The sequence below is a fragment of the Piliocolobus tephrosceles genome, chromosome 9 (assembly GCF_002776525.5).
Source record: "Piliocolobus tephrosceles isolate RC106 chromosome 9, ASM277652v3, whole genome shotgun sequence".
NCBI lineage: Eukaryota > Metazoa > Chordata > Mammalia > Primates > Cercopithecidae > Piliocolobus > Piliocolobus tephrosceles.
In genome coordinates, this window is record NC_045442.1 from 87,026,930 (window position 1) to 87,044,319 (window position 17,390).

General features: G+C 41.5%; 1 protein-coding gene and 1 pseudogene across 2 annotated transcripts in view; one reads left to right on the forward strand and one right to left on the reverse strand.

The window, feature by feature from the left end:
• ALOX5 (arachidonate 5-lipoxygenase) overlaps positions 1–3,181 on the reverse strand; it is a 61,719-nt gene extending 58,538 nt beyond the window's left edge. The window contains exon 1 of the mRNA XM_023196750.3: positions 2,925–3,181. Within this exon, the coding sequence (XP_023052518.1) occupies positions 2,925–3,074 (150 nt within the window). The 5' untranslated portion in view covers positions 3,075–3,181. The remainder of the gene's footprint in view (positions 1–2,924) is intronic.
• Positions 1–17,390, forward strand: part of LOC111529800 — a 712,005-nt pseudogene that overhangs the window by 529,498 nt on the left and 165,117 nt on the right. The window lies entirely within an intron of this gene.

The following is a 17,390-nucleotide window of genomic DNA, read 5'->3' on the forward strand; positions in this document are numbered from 1 at the left end:
TTATATCAGGTATAACTCCCCAATGCAATCCCTCCCCCCTCCCCCCTCCCCATGATAGGCCCCAGTGTGTGATGTTCCCCTTCCCGAGTCCAAGTGAGCTCATTGTTCAGTTCCCACCTATGAGTGAGAACATGCGGTGTTTGGTTTTCTCTTCTTGTGATAGTTTGCTAAGAATGATGGTTTCCAGCTGCATCCATGTCCCTACAAAGGACGCAAACTCATCCTTTTTTATGACTGCATAGTATTCCATGGTGTATATGTGCCACATTTTCTTAAAAGTACTAGCACAGAATGAAATGGGCCAACTAAGATTTCTCAGAAATCTTCAGATCTGTTACAGTCATCGTATCCGATCTGAATTACTTTAAATTTAGAGAGTTAAAGAAACAAATCAACTTGTTAAATTTGCCTAGACTTGGGTTAGCCTCTGGAAATAAGGTCATTCTGTGTAGGATCCTGGCTTTCTCCAGCAGACAGTGGGGAGCCAAGGAAGACACAACTGTTTATAGGATAATCCCACCTGTGAAGAACTTGATTCCCAGTCCTGACTGAATCACTATGCAGAACTCTGATGAGAATAACAAGGGACTTGTGACTCACTTTTATCAAGGAAAAAAATCAGTCCTATTCATTATTCGACTGAACTATGCCCTAGAGGAGGGGGGTGTGGACCTGCCAATAACTTGGAAATGATTGAATTGTGTGGCAATACCTTTATTGTTTTTGCTATCATTACTACTGTTAACAATACAGATTTTAACACTTTTCCCTGTAAAATGGGATAACCTTGTCTTCTCAGCAAGTACTTCCTCTAGGGTTTTTCTTTTACCTTTACCCAAAAAGGATGATTGTCTTTACAGATACCAAGCTGGGAGAATGAGGAAGTAGTTTTGGGCTGGGCAAGAGAAAGTGTGGAGTAACTTTGCATCAACAGGAACTTTCTCAAAAGCTGAATTTTTCAAGGAAACTTTCAGTCTTAGCTGGTTCCCCACTCTGCGGTAGTCCCCACCCCCATCCCCCCCACCCCCTGACTTATAGCTCTCTCAACCCAATGGAAATGTGACATGCAAACCTCTCCTGAAATTTGCGCCCGGGATTCCGGCTGAGGTGTTTAATTATAATGTCATTTGAATGACTTCTCAGGGTGGGGAAGACAGATCGAGAGAGGGAGATAGTGGACAAAACAGTGCCTTCACTCTTCATCCGAACAGTCTGCTATGGCTATGTTAGGGTGTCCCCTCCAGGGGGAATGTACACACGGGGTGCCCGTGCCATGCAGTGTGAGCACACCGATGGCCTGTGCTTCTAGAACCTTATGATGTGTGGAGGAGAATGGGGAGTGGGAAGCACTTACAAAGGGGAAGTAGTCTGTATCCTGTCCTTCTCCCCTAGGTGTGGGGGAATCCATGAAATAACGGAAGTAAATGAAGATGCATCAGAAATGGCAGAGCGAGCCATCACCCTAAATGGATGACACATTAACTCCAAGGCACAGCAGTCCTCAGGGCCAGTTCCCTGACTGGGGCAACTAAGCAACTGAAGGTTGCTCTTGTACTCAACGCCTAACTCTTCTTGAAGGGAGCTCAAGCCAGGTTGCTAGTGACCTTGGCTGAGGACCATGTTGTGCTACAGCGAGGGTCTGAGGCTCCTGAATAGGAATCGAGCCCATGGAGAGGTTGGAATCCATAAAAAGAGTCATTTTGACTTACTTCAGGCTCTGCACACGTAAACGATGACAAATTTTATCCAAGAATAATCAGTTGAAACATGAACTTACCAGTCGTATTTGTCCATTATGAGCAATTTCATACGGTTTGATCAAATAGTAAACTAAATGGTGAGAAGGCAGCTTGGTAAAGTCTAAATCTTTTTGGTCCAGTTAGGAGCTGGGGTGGGGGTGGAAGGGAACTGATATTCCCTGTGCACCTGCAGTATGTCTGGGACTATTACCAGTCATTTATGGAGCGCTTCCTTTGCCAGGTACTGAAGTAGGCACTTCATTAAAAGCTCAGTGAGAACTGCGACCTGCCCATGCTCATGGAAAAGAGCCGTGGGGCTGGAATTCAGGTCCAGATGAGCATTAGGAACTAGCTTCCAATTGCTGAGGGCTCCCCCGAGTCCTCATACTTAGTGTGGAAGTGTTCCCTGGTGTACATTCTGCTGGGAGGGAGTGCAGCCCCTCCATTTAAGAAAGGCCTCTTCTCGCCTGGGTTCTGTTCCTTCCCTTTAATTTCCTCTGGGGCCTGTCCTGAGAATGTAAGCTGCCCATGTGCTGTCTGAGCCACCAGATGGGCCTGGGCTCACCCACGACTCATGGACCAGACTTAAGTCAATCCTCCATTTTACAGCTGGGGAAACTGAGGCCCAGACTAAAGGTAGAGTGAGCTGGCGGTCATGTCTGGACGAAACTCAGGCCTCTGGACCCGCTGACCTGCACCCTCCCCCACGGCTCACAGCAGGCTGCTCTGAGGTGCCCTCAGAGTTCTGTGAGCATGACCCCTCTGCCCCTCCCTCCCAGTGCCACCTGCGGAAAGAGCCTGAGGAAGTGGTGGCACAAGAAATGCGGACCAGTGAAGGGGGCTCCAGAGCCTCGGAACCCAGATCTTGAAGTGGAGAGGAAACCTTGGGCCTTCTCCTCCCAGGGGAGACGTGCGGCGCCCTGCAGACGGCACGCAGGAAGTCTCCCGTTTCCCACGCGGGTCGCGGCCGCAGTCAGGGGTCCTGGACGCTTCCCCACCGGGGTACCTACCGGCCGCTGGGAGCCCAGGGCGCGCCCCACCGTCGTTCTGCCCGCCCCGACGGGGTCCTAGACACCCCCAGCACTGTCCGGGCCGTCCCGACGGGCCCTCAGCGCCCCCGCTCAGGCCTCTGCGGTCCAGATCAGGTCCCGGACGCACCCCAGCCCGCGCCCCGCCCACGCTCACCGCGCCGCGCTCAAAGTCGTTGTAGAAGGGCTTGTCCAGCAGGTGCTTCTCGCTGCAGCCCGCCGAGCCCAGGAGGCTGAGGTAGATGTAGTCGTCAGTGCCGGCGAACCACTGGCTGCCAGTGGCCACGGTGACCGTGTAGGAGGGCATGGCACGGGCCGCGGGCGCAGCGAGCGCAGGGAGCCTCGGCGCGGCGGTCCAGGCGTCCGAATCTGGCGCCGCAGCCTCCTCCCACCACTGGTCGGGGCCCCGGTCCCAGCACCGCCCCGGCCTGGCCTCCGGCTCCGGCTGCCCCCGCCCCCACAGTACTTCCCTCCCACCCTTCACGCGGCGCCGACTGCGCTAGACCTCGCCTCGGACTGGGCAGGGGGCCTCGCTCCTGGGTCTCTCCTCCTCAGCGAGGTGTCTGTTCCCGCAGCCAGGGGACTGGGGCAACCTCGGCTGCCATCCCTCATCCATTAGTTCACTGGGTCTCTCCTGCATTGCTTCCACCCTTTCTCCTGCCTGCCTGCCTTGGCTTCGCCTGTAGGCGCTGGGGTGGAGCTGCGGGGATCCCCTAGAAATCTAGCCGCAGCCTCTGCTCTCCGCAAGTTCTCAGTGCCACGCCACAGTATTTAGAGCAGGGGTGCTCCGGGAGTCTGCAGGGGAAGAGCGACCCATGGGGGAATCAGGAGGGCTTCCTGGAGGAGGCCACCCCAGCGCTGATACTAAGGATGGATTCTGGAGCACAGAGCCTCCCTCAGCGCCGGCGTCATCACTGGCTGAACCTGCGGCTTCTGGCCGGGGGGCAGGCGGGCGTCGAGACCGCGCCTAGGCCGGGAGATGGTCATTGCTCGCAGGAGGCAAGCTGGAAGGGGTCACCACACCTGGACGTGCGAGGCTGTCTAGGGGAGGCCAGGGATCACGGGTCGGCTCTCTAAATCGCGGCGGGCAAATGCTTGGAAGGGGTGTGCAATGTGGAGAAGGTTTTGCGCGCCCTTGGGCGGCTTCCCGCGGCTGGGGCCTGACCCCCAGGTCCCCTCCCACTCCTGGCGCCCGCCTCCCCCAGCCCCGTCGGCAGCGCGGGGTCTGACGGGCACACACTCAATCGCGTGTGACGATCTCGGCTAAGTTTAAACACGAGCGTGAGGCGGCCGGGATGTGAAATTCCCAAAGGCGGCTGCCTACGCTCTCACCAACGCTTCACGTCTGTGAAGCAGCAGAGTCCCTGTAGCGTCTCCTCATGCTATCTTGGTTTTGTGCACCTGGCAAATGGCGTTGAACATATTTTCAGATGCGTATTGGCTATATCTTTGGAGAGATGTATATTCAGATACTTGAGTCTTTGGAAAATTAGGCTATTTATCTTTTATTTTTTATCATTGAACTGCATTATTTATATATCCTGGATAGAAGTCTCTGATCAGATATATGACTTACAGGTATTTTTATTGCTTCTGCGGGTTGTGTTTTCACTTTCTTGATGATATTTGAAGCACAAAAATATTTAAGTCCAATTTCTTTTGTTATTTTGGGGTCATATCTAAGAAACCTCTGCCTACAATAAGATCTTAAAGATTTACTCGTACATTTTCCTCTAGGATTATTATAATTTTAGCTTTTCATTTACATCCGTGATCCGTTTTGAGTTAGTTGTTATGCATGGTGTGATAGAGGAATTCAAATTCATTGAGTTGCATGTGCATGTCCGGTTGTCCATGCATCATTTGTTGAATTCATTATTCTTTTCCCATTGCGTTGTCTTGACACCTTATTAAAAAGTAATTCATTATAAACATAACGGTTTATTTCTGGACATTCGATTCTAGTCCATTGATCTGTAATGTACATGCTATACAGTGCGACACTACTTGATTACCTCAGTGTTATAGTAAGTTTTGAAATTGGAAAATGTTAATCCACCAATGCTGTTCTTTATTTTTCAATATTGTTTTGGTTATTCTGGATCCTTTGAGATTCCTTATAAATTATAGAATCAGCTTGTCAATTTCAGCCAAAAAGCAAGCTGGGATATTGATAGGGGTTGAGGTGAAGCTACAGATCAATTTGGGGAATATTGTCACTTTAACAATATTAAGTCTTCTGATCCATAGAATATGTTTCAGTTTCTTTAAATATTATCTTTCCCTCCCCTCCCCTCTCCTCCCCTTCCCTTCTGTTCCCTTCGCTTCCCTTTCTTTCCTTTTCTTTTTTTCGAGATGGAGTCTCCCTCTGTTGCCCAGGCTGAAGTGCAATGGTGCAATCTCGGCTCACTACAACCTCTGTTTCCCGGGTTCAAGTGATCAATTTACTTAAATCTTTTCTGATTTATTTCAAAATATTTTGTAGTTTTCAGTGCACTCTTTGCATTTCTAAATAATTTATTTTTGATACTATTGTAAAGAGAATTTTAATTCATTTTGGGATTAATTGCTAGTGTATAGAAAAACACTTGATTTTTGTACATTCATTGTATATTCTGCAAACTTGCTGAACTTGTTTATTAGGTCTAATGGTTTGTGTGTATGCACATATGCATATTTTCTATATGCAAGATCATGTCATGAGTGAGTAGAGATAGTTTTACTTCTTCTTTTATCTGGAAGCCTTTTATTTCTTTTTCATGGATAATTGCCCTAGCCAGAACCTCAGTACAAGGTTAAATGGAAGTGGCAAAAGTAGGCATCTTTGTCTTGTTCCTGGTTCAAGAGGTGAACGCCCAGCCTTTCACTATTAAGTTTGATGCCGGCTGGGGGTTTTCACAGATGTCATTTATCAGGTTGAGGGAGTTCCCTTTTATTCCTTTTGTTTTAAAGTGTTTTTATCATGAAAGGATACTGGTTCTTATCAAAATAGTTTTCTGTATCAGTTGAGATATGCAATTTTCCCTATATGCTATATTAATACTATGATTATTTTTATTTTAAAATATTTGATTGACAAATAAAAATTTCTATTTCAAGGGGTAAAATGTGATGATTTGATATATTTATATATTGAATGCTGATTGTCACAGTCAAATTAACATATCCATCACCATCTATAGTTACCGTTTGTGCGTTTGTGTTTTTGTAGGAGGTGCTGGGGATGCTTAAAATCTGCTCTTATCCAATTTAAAATAATAACACAGTTATAAACTATAGTCACCATGCTGTACATTTGATCCCCAGAACTTATTCATCTTTTTTTTTTTGAGACAGGATTTCACTCTGTCAGCCAGGCTGCAACGCAGTGGCACAATTATGGCGGATTGCAGCCTTGACTTTCCAGTTTCAAATGATCCTCCCACCTCAGCCACCTGAATAGCTGGGACTACAGATATGTGCCACCACTCCCAGCTGATTCTTTTATTTTTATTTTTTGTAGAGACGAGGTCTCACTTTCTTGCCTAGGCTGGTCTCAAGCAATCCCTCCGCCTCAGCCTTCCAAAGTGTTGGGATTACCAACATGAGCCACTGCACCTGGCCTTCATCTTATAACTGAAAGTTTATACTCTTTGCCCAACATTTTCCTTGTTCCCCACATCCCCTAGCTCCTGATAAATACTGTTCTACTTTATAGGTCTTCAAGTTTGAAACTTTTAGATTCCACATGTAAGTGAGATCATACAATATTTGTCTTTCTGTGTCTGGCTTATTTCACTTAGCATAATGTCCTCTGGGTTCATTCATATTGTCACAAATGGCAGGGTTTCCTTCTTTGATATGGCTGAAAAATAGTCCATTGCATATGTATAAATGCACACACACACACACCACATTTTCTTTATCCATTGGTGGACATGTAGATTTTTTCATTATCTTAGCTACTGGGAATAAAGTTACAGTAAACATGGAAGTACAGATATCTCTTTGACATAGTGATTTGATTCCTTTAGATGTACATTCATAAGTGGAATTGCTAGATTGTATGGTAGTTCTATTTTTATTTTTTGAGGAACCTCCATTCTATTTTCCATAATGGCGTTGCAATTTACATTTCTACCAACAGTGTACAAGGGTTCTTTTTTCTCCATGCCCTTGCCAATATTCATGGTCTCTTGCATTTTTCATAATAGCTTTCCTAACAGGTGTGGGGTGATAGCTCATTGTGGTTTTGATTTGCATTTCCCTGATGATTAGTGATGTTGAACGTCTTTTCCTACACTCGTTGGCCATCTGTGTGTCTTCTTTGAAAAAAATGTCTATTCAGGCCCTTTGTCCATTATAAAACAGGTTATTATTTTTTTGCTATTGAGATATGTGAGTTCCTTACATACTTTGCATATTTTGATATTAACTTCTTATCAGGTATATGGTTTGCAAATATTTCCTTCCATTCTGTAGGTTGCCTTTTCATGTTGTTGACTTTCTTTTGCCATGCAGAAGCTTTTTAGTTTGATGTAGTCCTACTTGTTTATTTTTTCAAAAGTCTGTGCTTTTGGTGTAATATCCCAAAAAATTATTGCCAAGGCCAATGTCAAGGAGCTTTTCCCCTATGTTTCCCTCTAGGAGTTTTTGGTTTCAGATCTTACATTTAAGTCTTTAATTCATTCCAAGTTAATTGTTGTATATTAACTTGGGTCCAGTTTTGTATATTAAAAGGGTATATAATTTTATTCTTTTGTATGTGGACGTGCAGTTTTCCCAACACCACTTATTGAAGAGATGAGATTATTATTAATTTTATTTATAGCTATTGCAAATGGGAAATGGGGTTACTTCCTTGATTTCCTTTTCAGATTGTTTGCTATTGGCATATAGAAATGCTACGGATTTTTGTATGTTAACTTTGTATCCTGAAACTTTACTGAATTTATCAGTTCTAGTCTTTTTTTTTATGGAGTCTTTAGGTTTTTCCAAACAGATCATACTATCTGCAAACAAGGGTAATTCGACTTCTCTCTTCCCAGTTTGGATGCCCTTTATTTCTGTCTCTTGTCTGTTCTAGCTAGGACTTTCAGTACTATGTTCCACTAACACTGATGAAAATCAGCATCCTTGTCTTGTTCCAGATCTTAGAGGAAAGGCTTTCGGTTTCTCCCCATTTAGCATGATTCTAGCTGTAAGTCTGTCATATATGTCTGTTTATTATGTTGAGGTATGTTCCTTCTGTCTCCAGTTTTTTTGAGGGTTTTTGTCATGAAGAGATGTTGAATTCTTTCAAGTACTTTTACAGCATCAATTAACATGACCATATGGTTTTTCTTCTTCATTCTGTTGATATGATATGTTACATTGATTGATTTGTATATGTGGAACCATACTTGCATCCCTGGGATAAATCCCATTTGGTCGTAATGAATGATTTTTAATGTGCTGTTGAATTCAGTTTGCTAGCATTTTTTGAGGATTTCTGCATGAATATTCATGTGAGATATTGGTCTATAGTTTTCTTTTTTTTGATGTGTCTTTGATTTTGATATTGGAGCAGTAACAGCCTCATAGAATAAGTTTGGAAATATTCCCTCCTCTTCTATTTTTTGGAATAGTTTGAGTAGGATTGGGATTAGTTCTTCTTTAAGTGTTTGATAGAATTCAGCAGTGAAGCCATTGGGTCTCAGGCTTTTCTTTGTTGGGAGAATTTTTATTATGGCTTTGATCTTGTTACTTGTTTTTGGTCTGTTCAGATTTTGAATTTCTTCATGGTTGAATCTTGGTAGGTTGTGTGTGTCTAGGAACGTATCCATTTCTTCAAGATTTTCCAATTTTTGGTATATAGTTGCTCATAGTAGCCACTAATGATCCTTTGCATTTCTGCACTATCAGTTATAATGTCTGCTTTTTCATCTCTGGTTTTGTTTATTTGGATCTTCTCTTTTTCTTAGTCTGGCTAAACGTTTGTCACTTTTGTTTATCTTTTTAAAAAAACAATGTTTCATTTTTGTTGATCTTTTGTATTGTTTTCTTCATTTCAATTTTATGTATTTCTTTTTTGGGGGTTGGGAAGTTTAGAGAATGGATTGGTAGAGAAGTTTAATGGTATACTTCACTGATGCTTAAAAATTGTACAGTCTAACAAGTGATCTCACTCTTTCTAAACTGCATTCTATTATCCTGATGTGAAAAAGGAAAATGGAAACTTTTTCACAGAATTAAAATTTAGATAAGAAAATCTAAACTTAAGGTTGCTATTTTTGCTATTTACTATTGTGATGTGGTGTTACCCTGGCACCATGGAAAGTGCAAAATTGAAAGCCATCTGCTCCCCAGCCACTCCTAATGTTGGCAGGGGATTTATTTTAACAGTTTGGTGTGTATGCCTGAATACTTTCCATGTGTATCCAGACACATGTGTGCACAGGCAGAGTTATATTAGTTATACCCATCTACAATTTGCTAGTAGCATTTTCTTTTTTTAATTTTTTATTTTTATTATACTTTAAGTTCTAGGGTACCTGTGCACAACGTGCAGGTTTCTTATATAGGTATACATGTGCCATGTTGGTTTGTTGCATCCATCAACTCGTCATTTACATTAGGTGTTTGTCCTAATGCTATCCCTTCCCCAGCCCACCACCCCCCAACTGGCCCTGGTGTGTGATGTTCCCTGCCCTGTGTCCAAGTGTTCTCATTGTTCAGTTCCCACCTATGAGCAAGAACATGCGGTGTTTGGTTTTCTGTCCTTGTCATAGTTTGCTGAGAATGATGGTTTCCAGCTTCATCCATGTCCCTGCAAAGGACATGAACTCATCCTTTTTTGTGGCTGCATAGTATTCCATGGACAAATGTGCATGTGCCACATTTTCTTAATCCAGTCTATCATTGATGGACATCTGGGTTTGTTATAAGTCTTTGCTATTATGAATAGTGCCACAATAAACATATGTGTGCATATGTCTTTATAGTTGCACCATTTATAATCCTTTTGGTATACACCCCGTAATGGAATGGCTGGGTCAAATGGTATTTCTAATTCTGGATCCTTGAGGAATCAGCACACTGTCTTCCACAATGATTGAACAAATTTACACTCCCACCAACAGTGGAAAAGCATTCCTATTTCTCCACATCCTCTCCAGCATCTGTTGTTTCCTGACTTTTTAATGATCACCATTCTAACTGTTGTGAGATGGTATCTCATTGTGGTTTTGATTTGCATTTCTCTGATGATCAGTGATGATGAACATTTTTTCATGTGTCTGTTGGCTGCATAAATGTCTTCTTTTGAGAAGTGTCTGTTCTTATACTTTGCCCACTTTTTGATGGGGTTGTTTTTTTCTTGTAAATTTGTTTAAGCTCTTTGTAGATTCTGGATATTAGCCCTTTGTCAGATGGGTAGATTGCAAAAATTTTTTCCCATTCTGTAGGTTGCCTGTTTACTCTGATGGTAGTTTCTTTTGCTGTGCAGAAGCTCTTTAGTTTAATTAGATCCTGTTTGGCAATGTTGGCTTTTGTTGCCATTGCTTTTGGTGTTTTAGTCATGAAGTCTTTGCCCATGCCTATGTCCTGAATGGTATTGCCTAGGTTTTCTTCTAGGGTTTTATGGTTAAATGGTCTTACATTTAAGTCTTTAATCCTTCTTGAACTAATTTTTGATAAGGTGTAAGGAAGGGATCCAGTTTCAGCTTTCTACTTATGGCTAACCTGTTTTCCCAGCACCATTTATTAAATAGGGAATCCTTTCCCCATTTCTTGTTTTTGTCAGGTTTGTCAAAGGTCAGATTGTTGTAGATGTGTGGTGTTATTTCTGAGGCCTCTGTTCTTTTCCATTGGTCTACATATCTGTTTTGGTACCAGTACCATGCTGTTTTTGTTATTGTAGCCTGGTAGTACAGTTTGAAGTCAAGTAGTGTGATGCCTCCAGCTTTGTTCTTTTTGCTTAGGATTGCCTTGGTTATGTGGGCTCTTTTTTGGTTCCATATGAACTTTAAAGTAGTTTTTCCCAATTCTGTGAAGAAAGTCATTGGTAGCTTGATGGGGCTGCCATTGAATCTATAAATTACTTTGGGCAGTATGGCTGTTTTCATGATATTGATTCTTCCTATCCATTAGCATGGAATGTTCTTCCATTTGTGTCCTCTTTTATTTCATTGAACAGTTGTTTGTAGTTCTGCTTGAAGAGTTCCTTTGCATCCCTTGTAAGTTGGATTCCTAGGTATTTTATTCTCTTTGCAGCAACTGTGAATGGGTGTTCACTCATGAGTTGGCTCTCTGTTTGTCTGTTATTGGTGTATAGGAATATTTGTGATGCTTGCACATTGATTTTGTATCTTGAGACTTTGCTGAAGTTCCTTATCAGCTTAAGGAGATTTTGGGCTGAAACGATGGGGTTTTCTGAATATACAATCATGTCATTTTATTTCTTTCCGTTGTCTGATTGCCCTGGCCAGAACTTCCAACATTATGTTGAATAGGAGTGGTGAGAGAGGGCGTCCTTGTCTTGTGCCAGTTTTCAAAGGGAATGCTTCCAATTTTTGCCCATTCAGCATGATATTGGCTGTGGGTTTCTCACAAATAGTTCTTATTATTTTGAGATATGTCCCATCAATACCTAGTTTATTGAGAGTTTTTAGCGTGAAGCGCTCTTGGATTTTGTCAAAGGTCTTTTCTGCATCTATTGAGATAATCATGTGGTTTTTGTCATTGGTTCTGTTTATGTGATGGATTACATTTATTGATTTGTGTGCGTTGAACCAGGCTTGCATCCCAGGGATGAAGCCTACTGGATTGTGGTGGATACGTTTTTTGATGTGCTGCTGGATTCGGTTTGCCAGTATTTTTTCTTTTTCTTTTTCTTTTGTCTTTTTTTGAGACAGAGTCTCACTCTGTTCCCCAGGATGGAGTGCAGTGGCACAATCTTGGCTCACTGCAAGCTCTGCCTCCTGGGTTCACGCCATTCTCCTGCCTCAGCTTCCCAAGTAGCTGGGACTACAGGCACCTGCCACCATGCCTGGCTAATTTTTTGTGTTTTTAGTAGAGATGGGGTTTCACCATGTTAGCCAGGATGGTCTCGATCTCCTGATCTCGTGATCCACCCGCCTTGGCCTCCCAAAGTGCTGGGATTACAGGCGTGAGCCGCTGCACCTGGCTGGGTTTGCCAGTATTTTGTTGAGGATTTTTGCATCGATATTCATCAGGGATATTAGTCTAAAATTCTCTTTTTTTGTTGTGTCTCTGCCAGGCTTTGGTATCAGGATGATGCTGGCCTCATAAAATGAGTTAGGGAGGACTCCCTTTTTTGCTATTGATTGGAATAGTTTCAGAAGGAATGGTACCAGCTCCTCTTTGTACCTCTGGTAGAATTCGGCTGTAAATCCATCTGGTCCTGGAATTTTTTGGTTAGTAGGCTATTAATTATTGTTTCAATTTCATAGCCTGTTATTGGTCTATTCAGAGATTCTACTTCTTTCTATTTAGTCTTGGGAGGGTGTATGTGTCCAGGAATTTACCCATTTCTTCTAGGTTTTCTATTGAATTGTGTAGAGGTATAGTATTCTCTAATGGTAGGTAGTATTTCTGCGGGATCAATGGTGATATCCCCTTTATCTTTTTTTATTGTGTCTATTTGATTCTTCTCTCTTTTCTTCTTTGTTAGTCTTGCTAGCGGTCTATCAATTTTGTTGATCTTTTAAAAAACCAGCTCCTGGATTCATTGATTTTTTTGAAGGGTTTTTGTGTCTCTATCTCCTTCAGTTCTGCTCTGATCTTAGTTATTTCTCTGATCTTAGCCTTCTGCTAGCTTTTGAATGTGTTGTTCTTGCTTCTCTAGTTCTTTTCGTTGTGATGTTAGGTGTCAATTTTAGTTCCTTCCTGCTTTCTCTTGTGGGCTTTTAGTGCTATAAATTTCCCTCTACACACCGCTTTAAATGTAACCCAGAGATTCTGGTACGTTGTGTCTTTGTTCTCATTGGTTTCAAAGAACATCTTTATTTTTGCTTTCATTTTGTTCTTTACCCAGTAGTCACTCAGGAGCACTTTGTTCAGTTTCCACGTAGTTGTGCAGTTTTGAGTAAGTTTCTTAATCCTGGGATCTAATTTGTTTGCACTGTGGTCTGAGAGACAGTTTGTTGTGATTTCTGTTCTTCTACATTTTCTGAGGAGTGTTTTACTTCCAATTATGTGGTCGATTTTAGAATAAGTGCGATGTGGTGCTGAGAATAATGTATATTCTGTTGATACCGGGTGTAGAGTTCTCTAGATGTCTATTAGGTCTGCTTGGTGCAGAGCTGAGTTCAATTACTGGATATCCTTGTTAACCTTCTGTCTCGTTGGTCTGCCTAATATTGACAGTGGGGTGTTAAAGTCTCCCATTATTATTGTGTGGGAGTCTACATCTCTTTGTAGGTGTCTAAGGACTAGCTTTATGAATCTGGGTGCTCCTGTATTGGGTGCAAATATATTTAGGATAGTTAGTTCTTCTTGTTGCATTGATCCCTTTACCATTATGTAATGATGGCTTTCTTTGTCTCTTTTGATCTTTGTTGGTTGAAAGTCTGTTTTATCAGAGACTAGGATTGCAACTCTTTGTTTTTTTTTGCTTTCCATTTGCTTGGTGGATCTTCCTTTATCCCTTTATTTTGAGCCTATGTGTGTCTCTGCACGTGAGATGGGTCTCCTGAATACAGCACACTGATGGGTCTTGACTCTATCCAATTTACTCATCTGTGTCTTTTAACTGAGGCATTTAGCCCATTTACATTTAAGGTTAATATTGTTATATGCGAACTTGATCCTGTGATTATGATATTAGCTGGTTATTTTGCCTGTTAATTGTTGCAATTTCTTCATAGCATCGATGGTCTTTACAATTTGGCATGTTTTTGCAGTAGCTGGTACTGGTTGTTCCTTTCCATGTTTAGTGCTTCCTTCAGGAGCTCTTATAAGACAGGCCTGGTGGTGACAAAATCTCTCACATTTGCTTTTCTGTAAAGGATTTTATTTCTTCTTGGCTTATGAAACTTAGTTTGGCTGGATATGAAATTCTGGGTTGAAAATTATTTTCTTTAAGAATGTCGAATATTGGCCCCTACACTCTTCTGGCTTATAGGGTGTCTCTCGAGAGATCCACTGTTAGCCTGATGGGTTTCCCTTTGTGGGTAATCCGACTTTTCTCTCTGGCTGCTCTTAACATTTTTTCCTTCATTTCAACCTTGGTGAATCTGACAATTATGTGTCTTGGTCTTGGAATTGCTCTTCTTGAGGAGTATCTTTGTGGTGTTCTCTGTATTTCCTGAATTTGAATGTTGGCTTGCCTTGCTAGTTTGGGGAAGTTCTCATGGATAATATTCTGAAGAGTGTTTTCCAACTTGATTTCATTCTCCCCATCACTTTCAGGTACACCAATCAAACGTAGATTTGGTCTTTTCACATAATCTTACATTTCTTGGAGGCACTTTTCATTTCTTTTTACTCTTTTTTTCTCTTATCTTGTCTTCTTGCTTTATTTCGTTAATTTGATCTTCGATCACTGATATCCTTTCTTCCACTTGATTTAGTCAGGTATTGAAGGTTGTGCATGCATCACGATGTCCTCGTGCCATGGTTTTCAGCTTCATCAGGTCATGTAAGTTCTTCTCTACACTGTTTATTCTAGTTAGCCAATCGTCTAACCTTTTTTCAAGGTTTTTAGCTTCCTTGCGATGGGTTAGAACATGCTCCTTTAGTTCAGAGTAGTTTGTTATTACCAACCTTCTGAAGCTTAATTCTGCCAACTTGTCAAAATCATTCTCCATCCAGCTAAGTTCTGTTGCTGGCAAGGAGTTGCGATCCTTTGGAGGAGAAGTGGTGCTCGGTTTTTAGAATTTTCAGCTTTTCTGCTCTAGTTTCTCCCCATCTTTGTGGTTTTATCTACCTTTGGTCTTTGATGTTGGTGACTACAGATGAGGTTTTGGTGTGGATGTCCTTTTTGTTGTGCTGATACTATTCCTTTCTGTCAGTTTTCCTTCTAACAGTTAGGTCCCTTAGCTGCAGGTCTGTTGGAGTTTGCTAGAGGTCCATTCCAGACCATGTTTGCCTGGGTATCACCAGGAGAGGCTGCAGAACAGCAAATATTGCAGAAGAGCAAATATTGCTTCCTGATCCTTCCTCTGGAAGCTTCGTCCCAGAGTGGCACCCACCTGTATGAGGTGTCTGTCGGCCCCTACTGGGAGGTGTCTCTCAGTTAGGCTACATGGAGTTTAGGGACCCACTTGAGGAGGCATGCTGTCTGTTCTCAGAGCTCAAATTCCATGCTGGGAGAACCACTGCTCTCTTCAGAGCTGTCAGACAGGGACATTTAAGTCTGCAGTTGTCTGCTGCCTTTTTTCAATTATGCCCTGCCCACAGAGGTGGAGTCTACAGAGGCAGTAGGCCTTGCTGAGCTGCAGTGGGCTTTGCCCAGTTTGAACTTCCTGACCACTTTATTTACCTACTCAAGCCTCAGCAATGGTGCACACCCCTCCCCGCACCCAGCTGCAGCCTTGCGGGTTGATCTCAGATTGCTGTGCTAGCAGTGAACAAGGTTCCATAGGCAGGGACCTCCTGAGCTAGGCATGGGAGACAATCTCTTCGTCTGCTAGTTGCTAAGACTGTGGGAAAAGTGCAGTATTTTGGTGGGAGGGAACTAGTTTTCCAGGTACAGTCTGTCATGGCTTCCCTTGGCTAGGAAAGGGAAATCCCCTGACTGCTTGTGCTTCCTGAGTGAGGCGATGCCCCACCCTGCTTCATGTCACCCTACATGGGCTGCATCCACTGTCCAGTCATTCCCAATGAGATGAACCAGGTACCTCAGTTGGAAATGCACAAATCACCTGTCTTCTGTGCCAGTCACACTGGGAGCTACAGACTGGAGCTGTTCCTATTCGGCCATCTTGGAACAGAAGTCTAATTTTATTTATTTCTACTCTGATATTTATTATTTCTTTTCTTCTACTAATTTTGGGTTTGGTTTACTCTTACCTTTTTACTTCTTTAAGATGCATCATCCAATTATTCACTTGAAGTTTTTCTTCCTTTTTGATGTAGGCCTTTATCTGGAACTATCACTCTTGGTACTGCTTTTGCTGTATCCCATAGGTTTTGGTGCCTTATGTTTCCATTGTCATTTGTTTTTAGAAAATTTTTAATTCATTTCTTAATTTCTTCATTGACCCACTTATCATTTAGGAGCATATTGTTTAATTTCCATGTTTTTGTGTAATTTCCAAAATTCCCGTTGTTACTGATTTCTAGTTTTATTCCACCGTGGTCAGAGAAGGTGCTTGATATTATTTCACTTTTTGAATGTTTTGAGACTTGTTTCATGACCTAACATATGACCTCTTCTTGAGAATGATGTATGTGCTGAGGAGACAAATGTGTTTTCTGCAACCTTTGGATGAAATATTCTGTAAATACTTATTAGGTCCATTTGGTCTATAGTGCAGATTACATCTGATGTTTCCTTGTTGATTTTCTGTCTGGAAGATCTGTCCAATGCTGAAAGTGGAGTGTTGAAATCTACGACTATTATTGTATTGGGGTCTATCTTTCTTTAGCTCTAATAATATTTGTTTTATTTATCTGGGTGTTCCAGTGTTGAGTGCATGTATATTTACAATTGTTATATCCTCTTGCTCAACTGATCCCTTTATCATTATATAATGACCTTCTTTGTCTGTTCTTAACCATTTTTGTCTTGAAATCTATTTAGTCTGATAAAAGTACAGCTAATCCTGTTCTTTTTTGGTTTCCATTGTCATGAGGTATCATTTCCCATGTCTTTATTTTCAGTCTGTGTATTGTTATAAGTGAAGTTTGTTTCTTGTAGGTAACAGATCATTGGGTCCTTTTTTTTTTTTTAAATCCATTCAACCACTCTATATCTTTTTATTGGAGAGTATGGTCCATTTACATTCAATATTATTATTGACAAATAAGGACTTACGCTTGCCATTTTGTTATTTATTTTCTGGTTGTTTTGTGATCTTCTCTCCCATCTTTTCTTACTTCCTGTCTCCTTTTTAGTGAAAGTAATTTTTTTTGGTGTTATGTTTTAATTTCTTGCTCTTCACTATTTGTGTATCCATTGTATGTTTTTAAATTTGAGGTTACCATGAGGCTTGCAAATACTATCTTATAACCTATTATTTTATGCTGATGAAAACAATACTGATTCCATAAACAAACAAATACACAGTCAAGCAAAATGAAACTAAAAAAACTCTACATTTTAACTTTGTTTACATGCTTTTAAGCTTTCTGTTATTTATGTATCTTATTATACTATCTAAGTCTTGAAAAGCTGTTGTAATTTTTTTAATCAGTTCATCTTTTCCTGTTTCTACTTATGATATAAGTGGTTTACACACCATAATCACAGCATTATAATGTTCTGTGTTTTTTGAGGACTTACTATTGTCAGTGAGTTTTGTACCTTTAGATGATTTCATGTTGCTCATTAATGTTCTTTCTTTCAGATTGAACTCCCTTTAGTATTTCTTGTAAGACAGGTTTGGTGTTGATGAAATTCCTCAGTTTATTTGATTATTTTTCCCTCTAGTGCAAATCTATTGTTCATTTCCTCTAGTAAAAATTTCTTATTGTTGCT